Here is a 21,100-nt window from a genome sequence, read left to right as displayed (position 1 = left end):
AGGATGGGGGGAATGAGGACACGAGGGTTGCCCCTCTGGGCTTTGAATCGCTTCTACTTAGCATCAGGCGTATTTGCAAAGCAAAATGGAGAGTTTTGCCCGGGTTTATCCATCCGTACAAGGACTTCATTGAAGTTTAACACAATAGGAACAGCTCATTATCTTAGGGCTTTTTTGTTCTGACATCATGAAGTAGTTAAAGAGTGTTATTAGTCTTTAATTTGGAGTGACAGGAAGCAAAAAAACCTAGAAAAGGTGAAATTATAGTGTTCCGTAAATGAGAGTTGGGATGGAACGCAAAACCAGCAAGAGTGAAAAGATCATTCCTGCTGTTTGGAGAACGAGCTGGTTAGATTAGAGTCTGGGGTTTTTCATGTATGGTATATCTAAAGCCTTGATGATAGTATGATTTTGATTGATTTGTATGATTTTTGTATTTTCCACTGGAGGAATGAAAATTTATCCCTGAGATCATCAAAATGCCACTTTTAAATAATTAATAATAGAAATTCTAGATAGAGATGAATTTTATTTCACAGGTTACTCCAGTTGCTACACGGACATGGTAGAAGAGTTCTGTGTTGATCAGATACTTTCATTTTAGTTAAGCCTGACCCATTTCTTTTTAGAATTCAGAGGGATGGAGAATAAAAAATGTAGATGCTTGTGTGTTTGAGATGGAATTTTTTTTATTAGGGAATGTTTTAAAAAGGTCAGTGAAAAACAGAACTGGAATTGAGGTTTGATTTCTCTTGCAGATATGTCTATGAAAGATAAGCAGACACTTCAATTTTGGATATTCCCTTACGATAATAAATGTACTGAAGGCATACCAACTAAACAGAACTTGCTGAGATCAGGCTTCTCTGAGACTTGTCACGCAGTGTTGTTTTAATCTGGCGTGTTTATTATTTTTTGTTTTTTCTAGGAAAAAGAGAAGAAGTATATGCTTCCTTTGGACAACTTGAAAGTACGAGATGTTGAAAAGAGCTTTATGTCTAGCAAACATATCTTTGCATTGTTTAACACGGAGCAGAGGTAAGAAAATGTGCTGTTCTGCAGGTACTTCTATAAAACTATATCTAGCTGAGTATTTTAACAACTGGGAGCACAGTTCTGGTATTTCCACTATGTTGAGTGAACAAAGATCTTGATATTCTTGATTTATCTGCTGCTTTGCTGTTGCATAACCATGGGATGAAAGGTTAGTGTCCTCCGAGCTACTCATGGGGTGAAACAGCTCCGTGATTAGTCATCTAGTTCTTCTGTATGGTTGAATAATCATCTCCTGATCCTATTTTTGTTTTGTTTGGCAATCACCTAGGCTTACCAAAACATTCATGACTTCTGTACCTTGTGACCAGATTCAACTGGTGTAAATCACAAAAGCGTCATTGCTTTTCACTTTCTCCAGTGGAAAATCTTGCCTGTCTGTAATCTTGGGAGTCATTCTATTGTTTGTTTGGGTTTAAATACTGCTGAATGGAGAACAAATGAGAGTCCTCTGCTTTCCTAATTAATTAGAATCTTTGCTTTGTAGTGTTTGCCTCATACTTTTCCTTTCAGACTCCATCCTCTGATTAAGTGGTGTGGGTACTCTATGGAAGCCTACTCCTGACGCACAGCCGATTCAGATTACTGTGCACAAATAAGTCAAGGAAGCGTGGCAACACTTAAAGACATACAAATGACCTGTAAATTTTAGAGTTTTTTACTGAAGAGGAGAGTTGCATTTGCAGCTGTCTCAGTGGAATTGCATTTCATCAGATAGGTGCAATTTCTTTAAGTTCTTTTTCAGGAAAATAAGTACAATTAATTGTAGTGGTAGCATGGATAGATGCCCTTGTTTTCCTCTTCCCTTCTAAGTTCCTTCACACCCGCTCTCTCCTTGTATCGCCAAAGCTTGGCAATACATTCAGATGCTGCTCAAGATGATGAGGGCTGGATGCAGCTCCCTGCACAGCCAGCTGTTGTTGCTTCTGAACTGACCAGAAATAGTCCTTTCAGAAGCAGGGAATGCCCCTCCCTCCTGCAAAACAAAAGTAAAGCCCAGGATTTCTGGGCTGTCAAGTTTCTGCTGGCCCCAGAAACATGAGGACGCAATGTGAGTCTCGCTCTGAACTACCCCGTGAAGGCTTTGCCTACATCTGCTGACATCTCAGCTAGCCTACATGTGGACATTGTCTGCCAGGAGATGCCCTTTGAAAGTATGTCCTGCACATACTTGCTGGGAATAAGATTTCAAACACTTGACCGCTTACATTTCTGGAGCACAGAAAAAAAAGCTTTGGAAAAATTTTTTGTGTTTTTAAAAACATAAATGATCTTCAGATGCTGGAAATTAATGTAATTATGATTATTCTGCTATAGATATGTGTGAATCGTCCCAATGTTGCACGTATTTCAGTCAAGAAAGATAACTTTGTCATGGTAGTTTGATATCAGCTGTACATATTAAGTTCCTTCCATGAGAAATCTGTTAATTTTAGCTCATTGTTTCTCCTTTGCTTTGGCTAATGGCTTTGAATATTTTCATTGTCTTAAATATTAATCACTGAACTGCCATGAAAATCCAAGAGAAGCATGCATTTCCATTGGCAAGTTTGGGATTTATTTAGGTGTTTACATAGCTGCGCATTCACATTTTCACTGAATCTTTATATGCACTGGACAGCAAGAATTTCAGAATCAGATGTCTAAAATGTTTGCCATGTCTGTAATAACCCTGCCCATTTGGGCTGTGAGTAGACCCCCCAGCATCTGCAAGCTGCTCTAAAAACATCCTTATATCTACGTGGGCATGTGAAGACATGACAGCACAGCGATAAGATGACAAAATAACTTTGCCTTGGGAGTGGCTGTTTATGAAGACAGTCTTCCAGCTTAAAAGGAGGCAGAACTTGTTTCTGAAAAAAGAAATATTTACTGAATTCTAATTACAACAGTGATTCCTCTGTTACTGTAAAACAGCTGATTTTTGATATTTCTACAAATCTGCCTGCTGGCACAAATAAGTCAAAAACAAGTTTAGTATCATTTTCCTCTGTCTCCTAAATTCAGAAATTGCGTCAGCAGAAGCAGGGATACTGGGGCTTGAGTAAAGTGATCGGGCCCTCAACGGGGGACTGTGTTCCCTGTCCCAGATTCTTAGGGAAACTGAAACAGGGAATCAGTCAAATCTGTTGAAATAAGGAGTCTCATTGTTTTACTTTATGCTAATCCATTGATTTCTGGTTTCTGAATGTGTGTGTACAAATATGGCTTGCTTTTCAAAATTCGTGTAAAAATTAACTTAGTTTCTGGGGGTTTTTTTGTTGGTTTTTTGGGAGGAGGTGGCGGTGGTTGCTTTTTTAATTTAGAAAACTTAGCTATTGAGATAGAAATCAGCTTTCTCCTTCTGAGTTTGCCCACTGAGGGTTCTGGTTATGGAACCATTTTGCTGTTTAAGATGTAGATCATTAAAGAACAAAGGCAAAATCATCTGTTCCAGCTTCCATGATAGCATGGAGATTATACTGTATCTCTTTTTCTTCCCCATCATCTGCAGCAGTTTGTTTGTTTGTTGGTTTTGGTTTTATTTTTTTTTAAATCAACTATGCAAACTTTCTTAATGTTCGATTAAAGTATTTTAATTTTCAAGCAAAATCCCTTTAGGAGAAAAATTTTAATAAGCTTGTTCTCTTTTTCATTCCCAGCCCCTCACTGCATAGGTATTTGCTACAGCCATATGTTTCTGATACTGTACATTTCAATAGTTTCCTGGATTATGCACTGCATTTTTTCCATTTATGAAAACCTTTCCAGTTCTGAAATATAGTTACCAGGAAAATGCTCGTTTCACTGCATAGAAGGAAAAACCATCTTGAGTTAGCTGAGGCTTGCGGATAGATGCAGAAGGAAACTAACAGTATCTGTCATTTTGATTTACTGCAGAAGTCAACAGTTCTCTGACAGGAATCAAATGTGACTTGGTAATGTATAGTAAATGGAGACTGTGACGATTGATTTCACAGTGACGATAAATTCTCATGAAATGAACATAATTGTATGTTTATGAAAAGGCTGCATTGTGAAATAATTAAACTCTTTTCCCGTTACTTTCTAATTAAAATTTAAAAAAAAAAAAAGACAACAACAACAAAAAAAGGAAAACTCCTGGTGTTAAATAGTTATCATATTGCTTAAAGACTGAGGGAGGGAGTTTTGCTTTTCAGCAAACTAAATTATTTCAAGTTTTTGAGTGGGCCCATCTACTTAATTTAGAGACTCTGTGGAAGACCTTTGGAGATGGACTCCTCTCGTTTACTTACCTTAGCAGTACTAGGTATTACAGCAAAGTATAGTAGAGTGAGTGCCCCTCTGTCTCCTGGATCATTTTTGGCCGTGTCCATCTGTATGAGTCTGCCTTTAAGCAACGGAAGTTGAGCTGTAAGGTCGAGCAGTACCTGTCTAAACCTAAAGCCATTGAGAAAGTGAGTGCTATTTTGTGTTGACCATCCTTTTCTCCTCCATAGTAAACTGCTGGCAAGTCTTTTAGGCTGGAAAAGAAACCAAATATATGAATAGTATTTGAAAATAATTATACTGTAGGAAAAACCCTAATGTTTGCAGTACTGCTGTAGAACATAATGTGAAGTCGTGTAGATGTTGCCACTGATTGACTTTGTTAGGCAGAGCTAAGAATGGAAGAGAGAGGATTTTGTTAGTGCCTGTGCTTACATACAGTAGATTAACCTGTGATTGCCTTATTGATGAATGTGTAAGACTCCTGTGCAGGGTTCAAGAACAAACAAAACAAATTCTCCCCATGCCAGAAAGTTTACTTTCCTTCTAGGATTTCCTTCCAAACACTTTGCCTATTCCCCACATATTTCCTGTAAAAATTTTTCGCTGGTTGGTGCTTTTTCTTTTAGCTAAGTCCTGTAGTCTGGGACAAGAACTGTAGTCTTAAAAGTGCCTCCCTTTAGGGTCTGCGTAAGGGTCCCTTCTCTCCCTAATTAAGAAGGGCGAGCAGTCGATATTTCTTATGATCTTATCCAGTTGACTTCAGGATCCACATGGCACTATTTTACTAGAACCTGTGTCATGCTAAAGTAGTCCTTTGCCTTTGCAGTACAGTAGTTGCACTTTTTTCGTCATCTATTGGTCAGTAAATTGTATTACTGTATTACAACTCCATCTAAATACTACTTCTCTTTTAAGTAAAGGAGGAATGATGAGTAAAAACTCTTTTATTTTGCTACAAGCAGAGAAGAAGCTTCCCTTCCACCTCTTCTCCAAGTCTGGAGACATGAATTCTTTCTCTGTTGTTGGAGAAGAGATTCCACTAGGTAAAGATTTTGGGGTTATAAAATGGTAGTAGGCTGAGTTGGTGAATTTTCAGGCCTTTCCTACCAATACTGGGAGTAGCAACTATACAATGAGGAAGAGTTACCTGGTGGAGAGTCTCTTACAGTTGTCTTTTTCATGCAGGAAGCTCAGTTCCTCTCCAGACTCATTCCTTTCCTTGGCGCCAAAGCAGCAGAACCGGTGTGTGAAATTCTCCCTTCCTTGCAGAGGAAGGTCCCACCAAGTCTCCCTGTCTTTTGCTTTCCTGCCCAACCAGGACCCAGATGAAACCGAATAACGGTGTTGCTCTCCTCACCTCTCTGTTTCTGTATGATAGGGGGATCAAAGCACAGAACTGTTCCTGTTTGCCTTCACAAGAACAGTTCCTAAGAGCTAAACGCTCCTCAATAATCATGGAGCAGTGTGACAGAACCTACCATCCCTGCAGGAGCTGACTGTTTGGGGCAGGCTCACTGTAGAAACAGATCCTTAATCTGAGAAACAGATGAATGTCAAGAGGAGAGCCATCAAAAAGAAGTTTTGAGGGCACACAATAGGATTGGAAATAGAACTGCCAGATGATAAATATTAGCTTCTGACTCGTGAGTACACTCTGACTGTCAGGAATCGTATTGCACAAGAAACTGTGTTGTCTAGTAGAACCCAGGAAAGCATGCTATGTCTACTAAGTGAAAGGTATGACAGTATTTATTTTGGTATATATATTTGCTGGCTTAATGTTGCTATAGGAGGAGGTGGAGCGCAGGTCTTCTCTGGGACTCCAAATGCACTAGAGTTTTAAGTACTGAATTTCTTCTTATGGACAGCAAGTAGTTAACTGCTATCCGTATATAAGGGAAATTGGGCAAGAGCCAAAATAAAGGGAACTAGTGAAAGGAGACCGGGTCAGAGGAGGTGTTGGATGGAAGCCAGGCTAAAGGAGAAAGCCTAAGATGAGATGTATGTTTAGTTACTGTTTTTGAATTACTTGGAAAGCTAAGCCCCAGGAAGAGCTGGACTGTAAGCTATTCAGAGCCCTCTCTGTTAGAAATGGAAGAATGAGAATCTATTTAATTAACTTCCCCCCCTAAATTTAATCCAGAAAAAAGCTGCTAACATTTGTAAACAAACTTCTAAGATGCTGGTGAGTACAGCATTTAAGAACAGGAAAAATATACAGACCCAAGGAATAACTAGCCTTTATCCCCCAAGTCCATTCCATTAAAAAAAAAGTAAAAGAAGAAAAAGATTGGGTTTTTTTCTGGAATATTTCCTTTTTGTCATTATTGACAAGAATTCTTTGTGTGATAAATAAAACATAGTATGGTGGATAGGTGGTGCAGATATTGAGGTTTAAAACTGGTATTACAGAGCAAAAGGGGATTCTCAGGGAAAGGAAACAGCCATGCCAAACCCATGCCTTAAATACGACAGTCACACTGTACCTCAGGAAAATTCCTTAAGTGATTGTGTGGGATCTGAAACGTTAGTGACACCTAGCAGGGACGCGGGTGTTGTGAGCGTTGGCCGAGTCATGGCTGGTAAACTTGCCTCAGCCTGCGGGACAGCTTCGCCTCGGTTGCTCACAGTGACCTAGCAAGGTCTGGGTCCTGCTGCCCCATCTGGAGCAGCACCGGACCGGAGCAGGAGACGTGCTCTTCGTGCGTGATGAGAGACTGACAGCTGCGAGCAGCTTTTGCGTCTGTGTGGCCCCAAGGCAGGTTCCAAAACAGACTTCCATCCCTCACCACGAAAAGGATCAAACCTTCTTCAACAGGGAGTTATGGAATATTTGAGTGCCAGTTACTATTGCTACTGCAAATGTTGGCCTATGTGATGTTAGTTTTGGCTGTATTTCGGTTCTGGATTACATATAGGACTCTAGATACTTCATTATCCAGGCTTGGCTATATACTGATCAGCATATCATCTATTCATTTTCACCTTAAAATGGTATGATTTTGTTTGTGTATTTGTGTGTGATATCTTGAAAAGATGTTTATACTTCTGGGAGACCACTTACATGGGTTAGGTGGTAAAATGCTGAAGTGCTCTTATGTCATGACATTGTCTCAGAGATTGTCTCTTTGGCTTTTCTGGATATTAAGAAAAAAATCTTCAGAGACATATGTAATTAATTTTAATTAGCATTCACATTGGACTGATCTGAAATGGCACGCCTTGATAGAAAATGTTAGTCATTGCTGTTAACTCAGAGCAGATGGTCATTTTTGTTTCTTTATAATATACCATTTGTGGAGCTTGTAGTAGAGCTTTCTTATATGGAAAATAGTGCATATAGTCAGACCAGCCGTTGTGGAATTACAGGTGTCTAAAATGGTAGACTGAGACTAAGATTGAATAAGCAGAGTGTATACAGTGGAGTTGCAGGTTCAGTAAGTAGAAACCGTACAATAGAGTTTCATCCAAGATTATCTTTCCCGATTGTGCATGTATATTTGGAGTTATTTTCTCCCTTTTTCATTCTAGGTGACTATTTATGAAACCCATGTTTTGTATGATTTCAATCAAATAAGAACTATCTAACAATTGAATCTTTTGTGTTTTTCATGGAACAAAATTGGGCCGATTTGCATTTGGTTCTAGATGTCTAATGTTCATTTTAATTCTGCTTGCATCCTAATAAAAAGAACAGATGTTTACTAAAAAATTGTTTGAGATGATAAGCACGGTAGTTTGAAATCCCTGTAAAAGAAGATATTCTTTTATCTTTCAGTCTGTGAGTAGCCTCACTTGTTTCAGTGCAACTGCTGAAGTTAAATGTGGTTTTGTGTTCTTTGGAGGATTAAAGTTCTAAAAATTTCACTAATATTCTTGCTCTGTAATTGCTGTTCTGTCTCCTCCCTTATTGGCAAGAATAAATACATCTTAATTTAATCTTGGTTTGTATTTTCTCTCTATATAAAAAAATTACATGCATATACAGTACATCTTTGTGTACTGAAATGTCCCAGATCCAACTCAATCTAAAAGCTGTCTCTGCATACGGTTAATATGTGGATATGCATTAATATATACGCATGTATATCAACTGGATTTGTAATGTGTCTACAATGGTTGTCCTTAAAATCTTTCCAGGTTTGTTGGAGATAAATATTTTAACCTTATCTTAGTATTAAGAAATTGCAAGAGATACTATACCTCTTGAGGTCTAGCACTTGAGTCTGCTCAGATAGCAAGCAGTTTTGCTGCGCAACTGCTGTAGAGGGAAACCTACTGGTATTGCCTACACCTCGGTAGGCAACTGAAAATTCTTTCTGGGAGGTTTTCAGTTGTGTGTTATTCACCTGTTGGTCCTGGATTGTATAGTTCTGCTAGTCTACAGGCAATCGAACCTTCCCTACGCAATGTTGACAGCCTAGGTTGGGACAGGAATCTCGGTAACTCTCAGCCAGGCTGTCTTCAAACTTGTCTGGCCCTTCTCCGTTTCCTCTTGTACACTTTCAAATATCTTACTCCATTCCTGCATTTTCATGTTAGGATCTGTCTGTGATTGGAGGGGTTAAAGAAATACCTACGGACAATGTAAAGGTCATTTCTGCATTAGAAAGTTCACTTTGGGCCCTAAAATATATAGGGGAAAGGAAACAAAGGTATGCTGGAAAAAAAGGTAATAAAAAAATGAAGAAGTTGTTGGGTAAGCAAAGTTACAGCTGGGTGTCTGCTGGACTTTCAAGTAACGAGCCTGGCCTAGGGAAGGTATGTCCTGAGTGTGGAACCATTCCGGAATCAGAACTGATGCTTTTAGTCCAGCTGTCTGTTCATCTCCATAAGCAATGATGTTGGGTTTTTTTTCTGGAATGCAGTTCTTGAGGTTTATTTACCTAGAGTATAATAAAACCTGCAGATAACAAATGGTAACCCTTTGTATTTTTCACTCTGGGAAAAAAAAAGTAGTAGTATGTTAATTTCCAGGAATGCTACTATAGATATATTTTTGTATACTATGCAGGATATTAAGTTACAACGATGAGACTCTACAGGAGGAAGCAGCATGGGTAGATGTGGTATATGCATGTAGCTTTGCACACAGCTTCTCCATTTGTGTGTTCACATTTAAAAAATGTTAAAATTCAAAGGAAATGTTGCACACAAATTGTACTTCTAGGCCTGTTCCCATTTATTGTATCTGTTTTGTTTCTACAGTCCCTTAGATTTAAAGATGCCTGAATATCAACAAGATTTGTCTTGTTGAGAGTTCATCTTTTTTTACTTCTTGCTATTCTGTGTTATATCATTCTCTTTGATGTATAACATCCCATTTAGCTGTTAGAGAGATGACAATGATAACATGACCTCACCGTATTCCATATGGACTAAGTAGGTGAGGATTGAGTAGTAACTGTTTCTGTGCTGATATCTTCAGCAATTTTAAAAAGTGGAAGAGAGAACAAAACAGAAAATCTCGATTGTTTTCAAGAACGTTTTTACAGCTTTCCATGAGATGCCAGTGGATTCCTAATGAGTAAAACATGTTAATGTGTTTTTGTAAGATTCCACTAGTAAGAGAAAAAGGGCACAGTCTTTTCAGAAGTTACTCTGTGGGGTTTTTTTTTCCCTTTGAAAGGTTCCTGTGCCTGTCAGCCTTTCTGGAAGAAAGAAAGGCAAAGGGAGTCTAGTAGAGCTGATTTGGGAGGCAAGCATCCACTTGCCTACCCTACGGCAAGCTTCCTGTGAGTTCTGGATCAGTGCATACATCCTTCAGTTCCTCACTTATGCTGAAACTTGTGTCGTTTGTGGTGTGTGGGGGGTAAGATTGGCTACTCTAAAATGGTGGAGCTCTCTGGTACTACAGGGAGAGGGGCCTTGGAGAGCTGGAGACATCAACTGCTTGGCCATAGGTCCCTAGACCTATGAAAAGTCTTGGTATGGAGACAGGAATGCAGGACTGCCAGCTCCCGTGCATTCAAAGCAGTTGGCTAAAATCCCTTCTCGTATGGCTGCGCTTGATGTAGCAAGTCACAAAATGGCAAAAAGTTTAATATATAACGTGACAGTCCTGAAAAAATGTTTTCATAAGCTGGTGTTGTGTTGTTTTGCTCTTGCAGATAAGTATTTTTGGAACTTCCCTATCACTGTGTTTTACAACCTTTATTTGCTCTATTGTTATTTTTAGTCATCTTTTCTGAGACTACCCTTTTAACATTTCAGCTTCCTATTTCTTCAAAGTTATAGCTGCTTAGTTGACTTAGCCAAAAAACTTATCTCAGTAAAAGTTTCTCCTAACAATAAATTAAAGCATTTTTTCTCTGGCAATTTCATTTTGCTTCTCTCTTTATTTTTATTGAGTTCTTTGGGACCTGACCCTGCAGCGTCTCTTTGTCCCCTTGCAGACTTCTTCATGCTCGAACACATGCTGTTCAACTACAATTTTTCTACCCATCTATTTCCTGAGACCGCCCCAAAAAGCAGGGCTAGGAGCTGTCTGGTGACATTGTTGGTAAGGGAGAAGCGCTTCTGTGAGTGGGAATTACATCAAGTCAGTTGTATTCCGGCAGCGTGACGGTGAAATCCCACTGGTCCCGGCATGCTAAAGAAATTTGTCTAGGCAGTGATGATAATAATAGCTTTATTTCCTGGTTCTATAGTGTATTCAAATTGATCTTCTCAAAATATGGGGTAGAAATGACCTCTGTAGTTGCATAATGAAACCAAAGAACCCCTTGTCATTGCTGTCTTTGAAAGTGAAGTAATCTCTGTCAACCCCCCTCCCCATCCCCACTCCCCCTTCTCCATGGCTTGCTAAGGAAGGAAAACAGTCTGGTTGCGATGGAAGAATGATTCTTCTGCAACTGTTAAGATCCAGCAAAATGTGGTTTCCTAACCTTTGTCAGCTAAGCTTGTGGCCTTTCCTAAAAAGACTGTTGGCTGACAAATTTACAGCGATCTGGTCTGTATATAGAATTTGAATTCGGAAACTAATGGCTAAACCGTAAGGGGAAAATCTGTTCTGTTTATTGGAGAATTTACAAGTACCACCTTCCTATGGCTTATGTATTTTTCCTCCTTTCTCTTTTCTTCCATTAAGTGATTCCCTATATTTATCTAATTACATGAACTACCTGCAAGAGGTGTTATTTAAATGTGCCCCAATTTTCTTACTAGGACGACAGACATCAGAGGTTTGTTTTGTTTGTTTAAAGTATTTGATTATCATTGTCTTCTTTCCCCTTTTACTGATGATGTTTAAAGACTGACAGGAGTATATAATGTACTGAAAGGACTTAACATGGGAAAAAGTTGCATCGTTAATTATTTTGATATTTATTGATTTTGGCAGGAATCGGTCACAAGACGTGCACTTTTGTTGACGTGTCTTATGTGTTTGTCCTCTGTATCACAACAGCCTTTTTTCCTAAAAGTGCTCCATTTCCAGCAAAAGCTGAAAAATTGATTTTAAGTAGTTTCACGGTGCTTTCAGATGATTATTATTTCCAGAGCTGTGCTGTAGCATTCTAAGATATTTTTAAGTACTCCATGTAATTATTAAACAAGCACCTGTCCCATAAAGTCTGTTGTCCAAAACAATTACCAAGTAATTTCTGATCCCAAAGGATTTTTAATTTAAAATGCTGTATGCATGATACAGAGTAGTAAAATGCTAGTTTTACAATGTGGTGCTCTTTGTTTTAGGAATGTTTACAAGGATTACCGTTTCCTTGAGCTAGCCTGTGACTCCCAAGAGGAGGTGGATAGCTGGAAGGCATCTCTGCTACGAGCCGGTGTCTATCCTGATAAATCCTCAGTAAGTTAAACAGCTCACTAGTTTTCCAGTAGCTGCTCTGTTTGAGTCAGAAAAAACAATCGTATCATCTGGGAAAACACAATGTCTGCAAGATATCTCAAGAAATGGTAGTCTTTTCCTTATACTCTTCTGTGGTAATTTTGGAATATTCATAATGAAATATTTTAAGATCCAATTTGTGCATCAAACCTCAATATTAAAAAAACCAAAACAAACAAAAAAGCAAAAACAAAACCAAAAACAACTAACCCAACCTTCCAAAATGTTATTAATTGGATCTGCGTAGTGAAAGCATTGAGCAATTTGGGATTTCCTGAGCTTCATTGTTTCTATTAATGTCCTCTAAGGTAAAGATGTGCTTTGAAGAGTTTATTCCCTCAAGCTCTGTATTACAGAACTGACAGAAGCATTCCAGGCAATCATGTATATTTATTTTACTGATTCACTGCATGGTTTTTTGTGTATGAAAGACATGCTAAACCTTTCCAAAGGCAGTTTTACTCAGCTAATCGTCATGTGGAGCAAATTGAACAGGATACAGTAAAAAAAAGCCTCTATCAATTTAACAGAAAAGACAGAAAGTCAGGAAATGGAATGTGCCCAACTACCATTTCGTATTTTTTGGACTTACTTATTTTGATATTTAACATCGAGTGAAGTTTTGAGGAGATGTATCCAGAGAGAAGGCTGTCTAGCAAAAATACTTGTCATTTGAGGCTTTGAAAGTTTCTCCAATGCATGGTTCACCTTTTGTCAGTAGGTCTCCTGGTCTGCAAGATTTCTTCCATGGAAGATCTGTTCCGAGAAATGATGCTTGGATATTGATAAAATTTGTTCTTCTTCCTGCTTGTTTCCCATGGGAAGGCCGGACCCCTTGAGTCCAGGTCTTGTGCTCTTCCACCTTCTTCACCTTTTTATTCCTCAAATTTCCCTTATATTTCTGATTCTTCCATGGCTTCCAGTATAATTCTGTCTGCATCACCTCTGGCTGCTATTTAAGCGCACAAACAACCCTCAGCTCTTCTCTTCATACCACGTTTCAAGGCTACCATCAAAAGATAAATCAGGGAATCCTTGAACTTCTGGATTCTCCAGTTGTTGTAGGAATAAACAGTGGTGATGATGATGATGATTCTTTAAAATAGGTCAAATATGAATTTAGCAGGAGACTTTACTTTTTTTTTTAAAAAAAAAAAAAAGTAAAAATTTGATCACTCTTCAGTAAGTTGCCTGTCCCAGTAGATCAGTTCTTATCTAAGACCATCAGAAGTCATTTTATAATGATTAGTTTTAAGAGGTTACCTAATTAATTACTAGGATCAAAATAGCATATTAGGTTTTTTTCCTTGCTTAGGTTTTAATAATGATGTCAAAACAGCACGTTGCCTCCTCTGGTTTAATCTTGTATTCTGTGACATGTTTATCATATTCATATATCTGTTACTTTATATTTAAACAAGACAAACTAGTTGGATTTCTAATCTTCTCTTCTGTCTTCCTCTCTCTCCCATCCCCCTAAAAATATTTTGTATTCAAAATATGTTTTTGAAGAATTATTGGTTTTGTTTAAGTTAGTCTGTCAAAGAAGTCTTAGATACAAGATGAGAGACTTCCTTGAAAGACAAAAGTAGGAGGAGTCAAAATTCAGTTCTCCTTTGAGCTGGAATTATCTTTACATTACAAAAAAAAAAAAAAAAAAAAAAATATTGTTCCAAACCCCTCTAGTTTTGAAATTCACCCAGTAGTCTGTCAAGCTGTGCAGGAACGATGCTTGATGCTACCCTAGTCTTGCAAAGCACTACACGGCTGGAGGTCCAAACACGGACCGCGAGCCCGCTGTTAAAGTTTTGAATTTCGTAAAGCCAAAGCTCCAAGGCTCAGGGTACCTGAGAAACTTCAGTGGAACTTAAATAAAAATCAGCAGCGTTTCATTAAAATCCTGTGCATACACAGCTTCACACCTTCCTCCGACAACTTAAAATAGTTTTAGAGACACCTCCCTCCAGTCTTTTATTCTCCTTCGAAGATTTAGAGACGGTATTTTTATGTAAGAGAGACTGCCAGGAAATGGCAGCAACTTGTGTTTACTTCAGTGCTTCCCCACAGCTTTGCGATCCCGGAGTTAAAAAGGCAGAGAGGTACCCTAACCCCTTCCCAGTCTGACCTCCTTGCTCTTTGTCATGTGCGAGTCACAGCTGGTAACTTTGAGTAGCCAAGGCTTTGGCAGCAGAAGTAGAAAAATTGCTGCTTAGAAATGAAAAATAGATTAATAGTGTTGTAAACCTGGAGTATTGCAGTGGTGAAGCTGGCCTGCTTTCTGTAACTGCCAGAGCAGTGTGCGCAGCCTGGAATTGGAAAGCTAAGCCGTGTGCTTTCATTAACAGCGCTGCTGCTCGTGTGCGAGGACGCTGATGTAAAAACCAACGCAGTTGCCCCTAGCTGGGTTCCTGCTGCAGTGGCAGGAGAAGTAGGAATTTGTCGCTGAATTAGAGAGATTTGTTCTGAATTTTCACCAGGGGCAAATCTCTCAACTAAGAATATTAATTTTTCTCTTGTATTTTAGTAGCTCTACTTAAAATTGTATGAATACAGTACTTGCTGCCACGAATATAAAGTCTCTAGTGCTAATTTAATGCCGTAAGCTGAGTCCAAGGTTGTTGATTTTTAATTTTTCTTTTTGCCTAAACAAATCTCATTAACTTATTAAAAATTAAAGACCAGATATCACCCCATCCCTCCATTTCCTCGCTTCCTTTTGCCTGCCGTCCCTGGCCCTCTGTGCATGGAGGTGCACACGCATGTTCATACGTTCACTCTCTCGGTAACTACCTTTAATCACCCCTCAGTGTTGCTCTGTGAGCCCCCGAATTCTTTTGCAGTTTGCCAAGTCACCTCCTTCCCCCAGGAGATTTGCTTTTGTCGGGACGTGGGCTTTGACAGCCACCCGGATAGCAATGAATCAGTGTTTTTATTTTTCCGACCCATATGCAAGTCAGCTTGCTTGATATAAATCATCCTGTGGCCAATTCACTTTGAAACGGGATATCCATTTACCAGCTGACTTTACTGCTGGGTTTCTGGACTGATGCGTCCAAAAAAACCTCCTTTTTTTAAAAAATGACTACAACTTTGTGACTAACCTTTCCAGACTGTATTTCTCAACTGCAGGCTGGTGTTTATTTTGGCTGGCTTCCCACTGTATAATATACACTGTTCATGCCAGCTCATGGCAAAACTCACAATTAAAAAAAATATAATAGCGCAGATGTTGGTCGTAACTCGCTCTGCGCACTTTACCTTCCTAGCACCGTCCATTCCTTTCTTCCCCTCTCTCCCCTAGTGTCACCTCCTCCTTATTTTTATTACTAATCCAAAAGTTCAATATTTGCTTTTTAAAAAGCATTTGATCGTGAAACTTTCCATTCATTGGCATGTCGTAGGGAGTGGCTGTCACGCAAGGGTAAGCAGACATCTTTAGTGGGTTGCTTTGCATACTGGAAGTTCAGTATTACCAACACACGAAAATCCCTCTGGCTGCGGTCCCATCCCTAGATTGTTTCAGGCCTCGTTTTCTTCTCCCTTGTGTTAGTGTCCACCGACTTCCCAGGAGCTGCTCTTGATTTACACTGGAGGAAGCAAAAGTGGAATCAGAATGTTTGTGTAGAGAGGAAATTTTGAAAAACAGCATGAATTTACAACTTCGCCGAACGCTTTAAATCCTTTGCGAATGTCCTGCGCTCCCCTGGAAGCTGTCTAACGAAAGGATTCAGTGAATGTTCTTTAACTCAGTTCCTCATTTAGTTTGAGCTGTTTCCAGAACTGTGCAAGTTAGACTGAATGCATGTAAAATAAATGTATCTAATACTTCTTTTTTTTTTTTTTCCCTCTTTCCTCCTTGCTGCATCCTGCAAAGGGGAACAACAGAGTAAGTTCTTTGTCCTTTTACAAAATCCTTTTGTATCCTGTCTCAAGGGTTTTATCAGGAAAATCGGTTTCTCTTTTGGCTCACACAACTATTGCCTGCATACTCTTAACAGAAAACTCTTATTACAAACGTGGGTGCAAAAGTGTCTTCTAGAAAACTATTAACAGCTCTTTGTTTTAATTTTGGGGATGGAGATGTGTTAAGTGTTGCCGAGTTGTTTTTTTTTTAAGGCGGTTCAGTAAGAATGATACCATAAAACAGTATTGGGACCAAAGATTATGAAGGTATAGTAATAAAGACCTTCTGAGGAAAGGTTACTACAGTCTGATGAAACTCATTACAGCTGGATTTTTTGACCATACATCAAAGCTTGTATTAATGGGCAGTTATAAAAACCCAGCACTAAAGTCTTAAATAACAGATTTGCTGGCGTTGTTGGCTAAGCTGAACTAGATCAGTGTACTGGCTTTGAAGGTGCCTTAAAATGGATGGAGGAGGGTGGGGTCAACATTTGACTTGGCTTCTAGACCCTTGATGTGTTCCAGCTGGACAGCAGCAGAAGGGTGTGGGGTGTGGAGAGGGAGAACTGAAATATGCATGGTAGGGTTTTTGGGGTTTGTTTTTTTTTTTGAAACTAAGCAGCACATAAAAAGACAGTTTTGCTGATGTTGATCTGATAAACTAATAATCAAGCAGTTCCCATGGTTAGTACTTTTTTATGCCCTTTTTACTGAGCTTAAGAATGGAAATTGCACATCTCACACTTTGGAATATGATGCAGAGAGAGTTTGTCATACCACGGAAAGAAGTTACACAGCTTTTGTGCTTTTTTTTTTTTTTTCCTCCCCTTTCCTGTTTTGGTATATTAACCCTTAGGAAGACGTATCTGGAGCATTAAAAGATGCTTCTTAGTGAATGTTGAAACTAGCTCCTGAAATATTGCCTGCAGCATCTCATTGTGAGCTTGAAGCATTTCTGGGGTATTTGGGAAAGACCCAGGTGGGTTTTAAATGTTCTGAAGGTTGGAGAATTTTGTCTGCTTTGAATTTTTGTGGCTTTAACCAGTTTTTGACTACTTCTGTCTCCATAGTAGCTGGCCTCAGAAGCACCGAAAATCTTGTTTTTTGTTGGCCTGCCTGAGAAAAGAGGCTCTTAGTCTTGGGTGGGGAGGGGTTAAGAGAAGTGCTGTGTTGATGGCATGGAGAGAGGGACTTTACATAGGAGGTGGTGTGAAATGTAAATGTTAACTGTGTACACTAAAATGTCAAGGTAATGTTTATAGTGTTTCTTTACGATATGCTGACTTAAGGCTTTGCTGCTGCAGTGGATGCTGATCTGATCTCCAGAGGAGAGAGGTTAGACTGTAGATGCTCTGTCAAGGGGAATGGGGGTAGGAGGGGCACCAAAGAGCTTTAGGGGCTGGCAGAAACAGAGTCTGGAGGTCAGGACTTGCACGAACCAGCTCTGTTCTCCAGAGACCTGAGCTATGGGGCACCCTGGGGAGGTCAGGACCAGCAGCATCTGACATAGAGGTAGTTGCGGGCCATAAGGCAGCATATCCATCAGCAAGTATAGGAGAAACCTGTGAGATGTGAGAATGGGTGAAGCTGTTAGCTCTCCTTTCACTCTGAGCAAAGGGCAATTCTTGCTGTAGGGTCAGAAATGTTCTCCCTCTGGCCTGGGCTGTCAGCCAAAAGGTAATTCCAAAAGAAATCTCAATGAAAACCATCCTGATCTTTCTCTTGGACCCAGTTCCTTGTAAGAATCCTTGTATCCTCATCTGTGTGTCGTCCCCCCCTTCTCTTTCACACAGGTCATTTGTGCTGGATTCTGGAGGTTACAGTGTCCCAATTAGGCAGAATTAACCTGCAGCTGCCTGCGGGGGCTCAAACCCCACAGACGTCTTGAGACTTCTGCACTTAGGGGCATAGAAAAGGAAACGGGTAGACCTGATGAGAGGCGACAAGAGAGTTTTTGAGAAGGAGTTGGGGGAAGAGTGGCAGGCTGAGGATGATGGTGGTTTCTCAAAGCTGCATTATCCTTCCTTCCCATGCAGGTACAGATTGACCGGGTAGCCAGCAGAGCTGTGACCCTCCTACCAGCGCAGCCTGGTGTGGCATTCGTACTGTGGATCATGTCATACGTACATACGTAAAGATCCTGTACCCACCCATTCAGATTGTGGCTGCTTTATACCTCTGCCTTTAGCTTTGCACTCTTAGATTTACAAAAGTAAAAATAAACATTGGAGTAATGAGTTCCTAAGGAAACGGGGGGGGAAGGGAAGTGAAGAGGGTTTATAATCGTCAGCGGACTACTAATCATTTTTATTTCTACTTTTTATTGTTGCACAATCATTAATGTAAGTGAGATTTCTCACATGGTTAAAGATAAATATATCTTCAAAAGCTTTGTTGGATAAAATCTGCAGAGGGGTCGTGTAGAATGAGGTAATGGAGACCTACCTCATTCAGCAAGCACATGTTGGCAAGCCCCATCTTACTAATATTAAAACTGAACTCCACTCCACAGCCTTGCGCAGAGCGGGCGCGGAGCATTGCGCAGAGCGTTGTAGCTTCAGTCCAGGTACTGGAGAAGAGGAGCTGAATGCCTCTGAGTGTCTTAACCCACCATTGTGAACTTGCTTCCTCCCCTGTCCATCTTCATCACCCTCATTTAAAAAAACAAAACAAAAAAAATCCCCCAAAACAGCCCTCCAGAGCCTGCTGTTTGAAAACAATGCAAAACCTGTAACGTTCTCATGAAGTCCAGCTTCAGCGTGCTGCTAACATTGTTAGCTTAAAAGATTACAGAGATGCTGTGTCCTTAGGAAATTTTTATTCCAACTCCCTAGGTACTCAAGCAGTAAAACAACAACTAAAAAACCCCCCAAAATGCCTAAGTGACAATTTTTAGTATAAAAATTCCTTTGTCATCCTTAAGCCCTGAGTTAGCCGATCATTTCTGCTTAATTTGAAGGATCAAACACTTTAATGCTGAGCTCAGACTTGAGAAAATTCATTTTGGAAAATAAAAATCTCATTAAATTACTTTTTGTGGAGAAAGTGACTACAAAGTTCTTACCTTCTAATTACTTTGCATTACTGTGCTTGCTGATAGCCTTTACAAAACATGTAGAACTGAAGTATATAAATCCTATATTTGCATCTCAGCGGAGTTGTCACAATGCAGATAATACTGTACATGTGAACATTCACGGAATATAAAGTCAGTGTAAATTAGTTTGAATTTTCTCTTGGGAAGAGCAGAATTCCCTTTGAAAGGAGAAGGAAAATACTCTCTCTGCTAGGTCAGTTTGCATGTTATTCCTTAAAATACTTCTTGGTGACATATTAATTGCTTATACTCAAGTTTTTCTTTTTTTCCTTTTTTTTTTTTTTTTTTTTTTTAGCAGGGTAGTTTTACTAAACCCAGATTCCAGATCAGCTACTTCATTAAGATGACCAGATGTCCTACTGTCTCTTGAGACCGTCCTGGAAAAAGGGAACTTAGTGAAGTCAGGATACTTATTCTACCTACATATATGACAACAGCGCACTCAGTTCATTTATTTCATTCTTGGCCATTGACATGTAAATGCAGATGTAGTGCCAGAAGCCGTATGTATCTTTGCACTGTAATAAGGCTCTGATAATTTCTTTTCCAATTTCAGCCATGTTTCTGAAGGGTCTTCGATTACTTCCCAGACATAAACTCTGGCTCAGTCAGTTACTGGCTGTGGTGATGCTCTACAAGCACCCCAGCCAGATTCAAACTGAAAGTAAGTGGTTCTGCTCTGGGATTGCTGAAGTCCCTGATCGAGTTAAGTTCCTGAACTAGAAAAAATAAAGTCTCATTTGGGTTTGTTGTGTAGTGGTAAGTTGAAAAGCAAGCTGTGCTGATATGTCAGAGAGTAAAATAGCGTAGACAGAAGTGTAAACTGTACGTTTACTGGTTTTACTTTTTTTTTTTTTTTTAAACTGATATATTTAAGAAAAGGAAGGCATTGAATTCTAGGAAAAGAAGAATCCACTTCAGTTATGACTGAAATTGGTTTCAGGCCAACTGGGTTTAAAAATAACTTCTAAATGAAGAAGTGTTAAATTATTTTCTTTTTTTTTTTTTAAGTGGAAAAATGCCATAATTTTATAGACAGTGTTTCAGTCATTGCTTCGAACAGATGAATTGAATTTTACAATGAAGTCACGGTGTAAAGGAGCAGACCAAGCGAGTGAGTGTGCATGCGCACACGTGCTGGGTCAAAAGCAATCCAAAAGACAGGGAGGAAATGAAATGGCAGGCTGTTTCTCAGTCCCTGTCTTGCTGCCTCACTGCTTCAAGGCTGTGAAAAAACGTTGCAGATAAAACCTGTCATCTTGTTCTCCTAACTATTTGCTAGTTTAAACAAAAACTAGATGCAACCTTGTTCCCCCCCAGTGTTCCCCGAGAAACAGAGCAGCCCTGGTTTATATTCTCGTAAGAGTAAAATAATTGCTGGCAGGAGAGAGTTAAAAATATACAGGGAAAAAGAGATTCATAGTATTGCATCAGTTGCACTGACTGTAACAAGATGCAGGCCAACGGACGGAATGATTTCAAAACCAGTCCCGGCGAAACAAGTAACTGCCTATCAGGGGTCGGGGGTTCAAAAGCTGTCACAAGGTTTTACATTTCTGCTGTTAAACGGGACTGCTGACATTAAGCGAACGCCAGGAAATTTAGAAATGAGCAAACTTTTTTTTTTTTTTTTTGTTTCTGTAACATATTCATGGTGGGCTTTTCACTGTGTTTTTGGCAAGGCATCCGCATATTGAAAATATTTTTAAATTCTTCATTCTTTATGGCGCAGCTAATTTGTGCACCACTTCCACTCTGATGAAGGGTTTCATTGAAGCTCTACAGCAAGGTGCAAACTCTCTGGTTGTGAAGTTTCAGATCGTGGAGCGTGAGTGTCAGCCCTATTCTGGACATCTAACGAGATTTGCCCTGGGGAAGGCGGCGAAGGCAGCCAGCCTCTGAGGATGCTTTCCCAGCCCTGGTCAGTGAGTGCTGAGAGTTGCCTGGTGGAGAGGAAGGTGCTT

At 39.6% G+C, this 21,100-nt stretch overlaps 1 protein-coding gene across 5 annotated transcripts in view; it reads left to right on the top strand.

Moving 5' to 3' along the window:
* DNM3 (dynamin 3) overlaps nt 1-21,100 on the top strand; it is a 183,153-nt gene that overhangs the window by 113,247 nt on the left and 48,806 nt on the right. For 4 of the 5 annotated variants that reach the window (XM_075760263.1, XM_075760264.1, XM_075760262.1 and 1 more), the window contains 2 exons: nt 929-1,038; nt 11,983-12,094. In XM_075760263.1, coding sequence (XP_075616378.1) covers nt 929-1,038; nt 11,983-12,094 — 222 coding nt within the window. The remainder of the gene's footprint in view (nt 1-928; nt 1,039-11,982; nt 12,095-21,100) is intronic. The other variant, XM_075760265.1, reaches the window with a different exon arrangement.

Source organism: Balearica regulorum, chromosome 8 (genome assembly GCF_011004875.1).
Source record: "Balearica regulorum gibbericeps isolate bBalReg1 chromosome 8, bBalReg1.pri, whole genome shotgun sequence".
In the NCBI taxonomy this organism is placed as follows: Eukaryota; Metazoa; Chordata; class Aves; order Gruiformes; family Gruidae; genus Balearica; species Balearica regulorum.
Note: the sequence above shows the minus strand (reverse complement) of the source record. Positions and strands in the feature narration are given on the sequence as shown.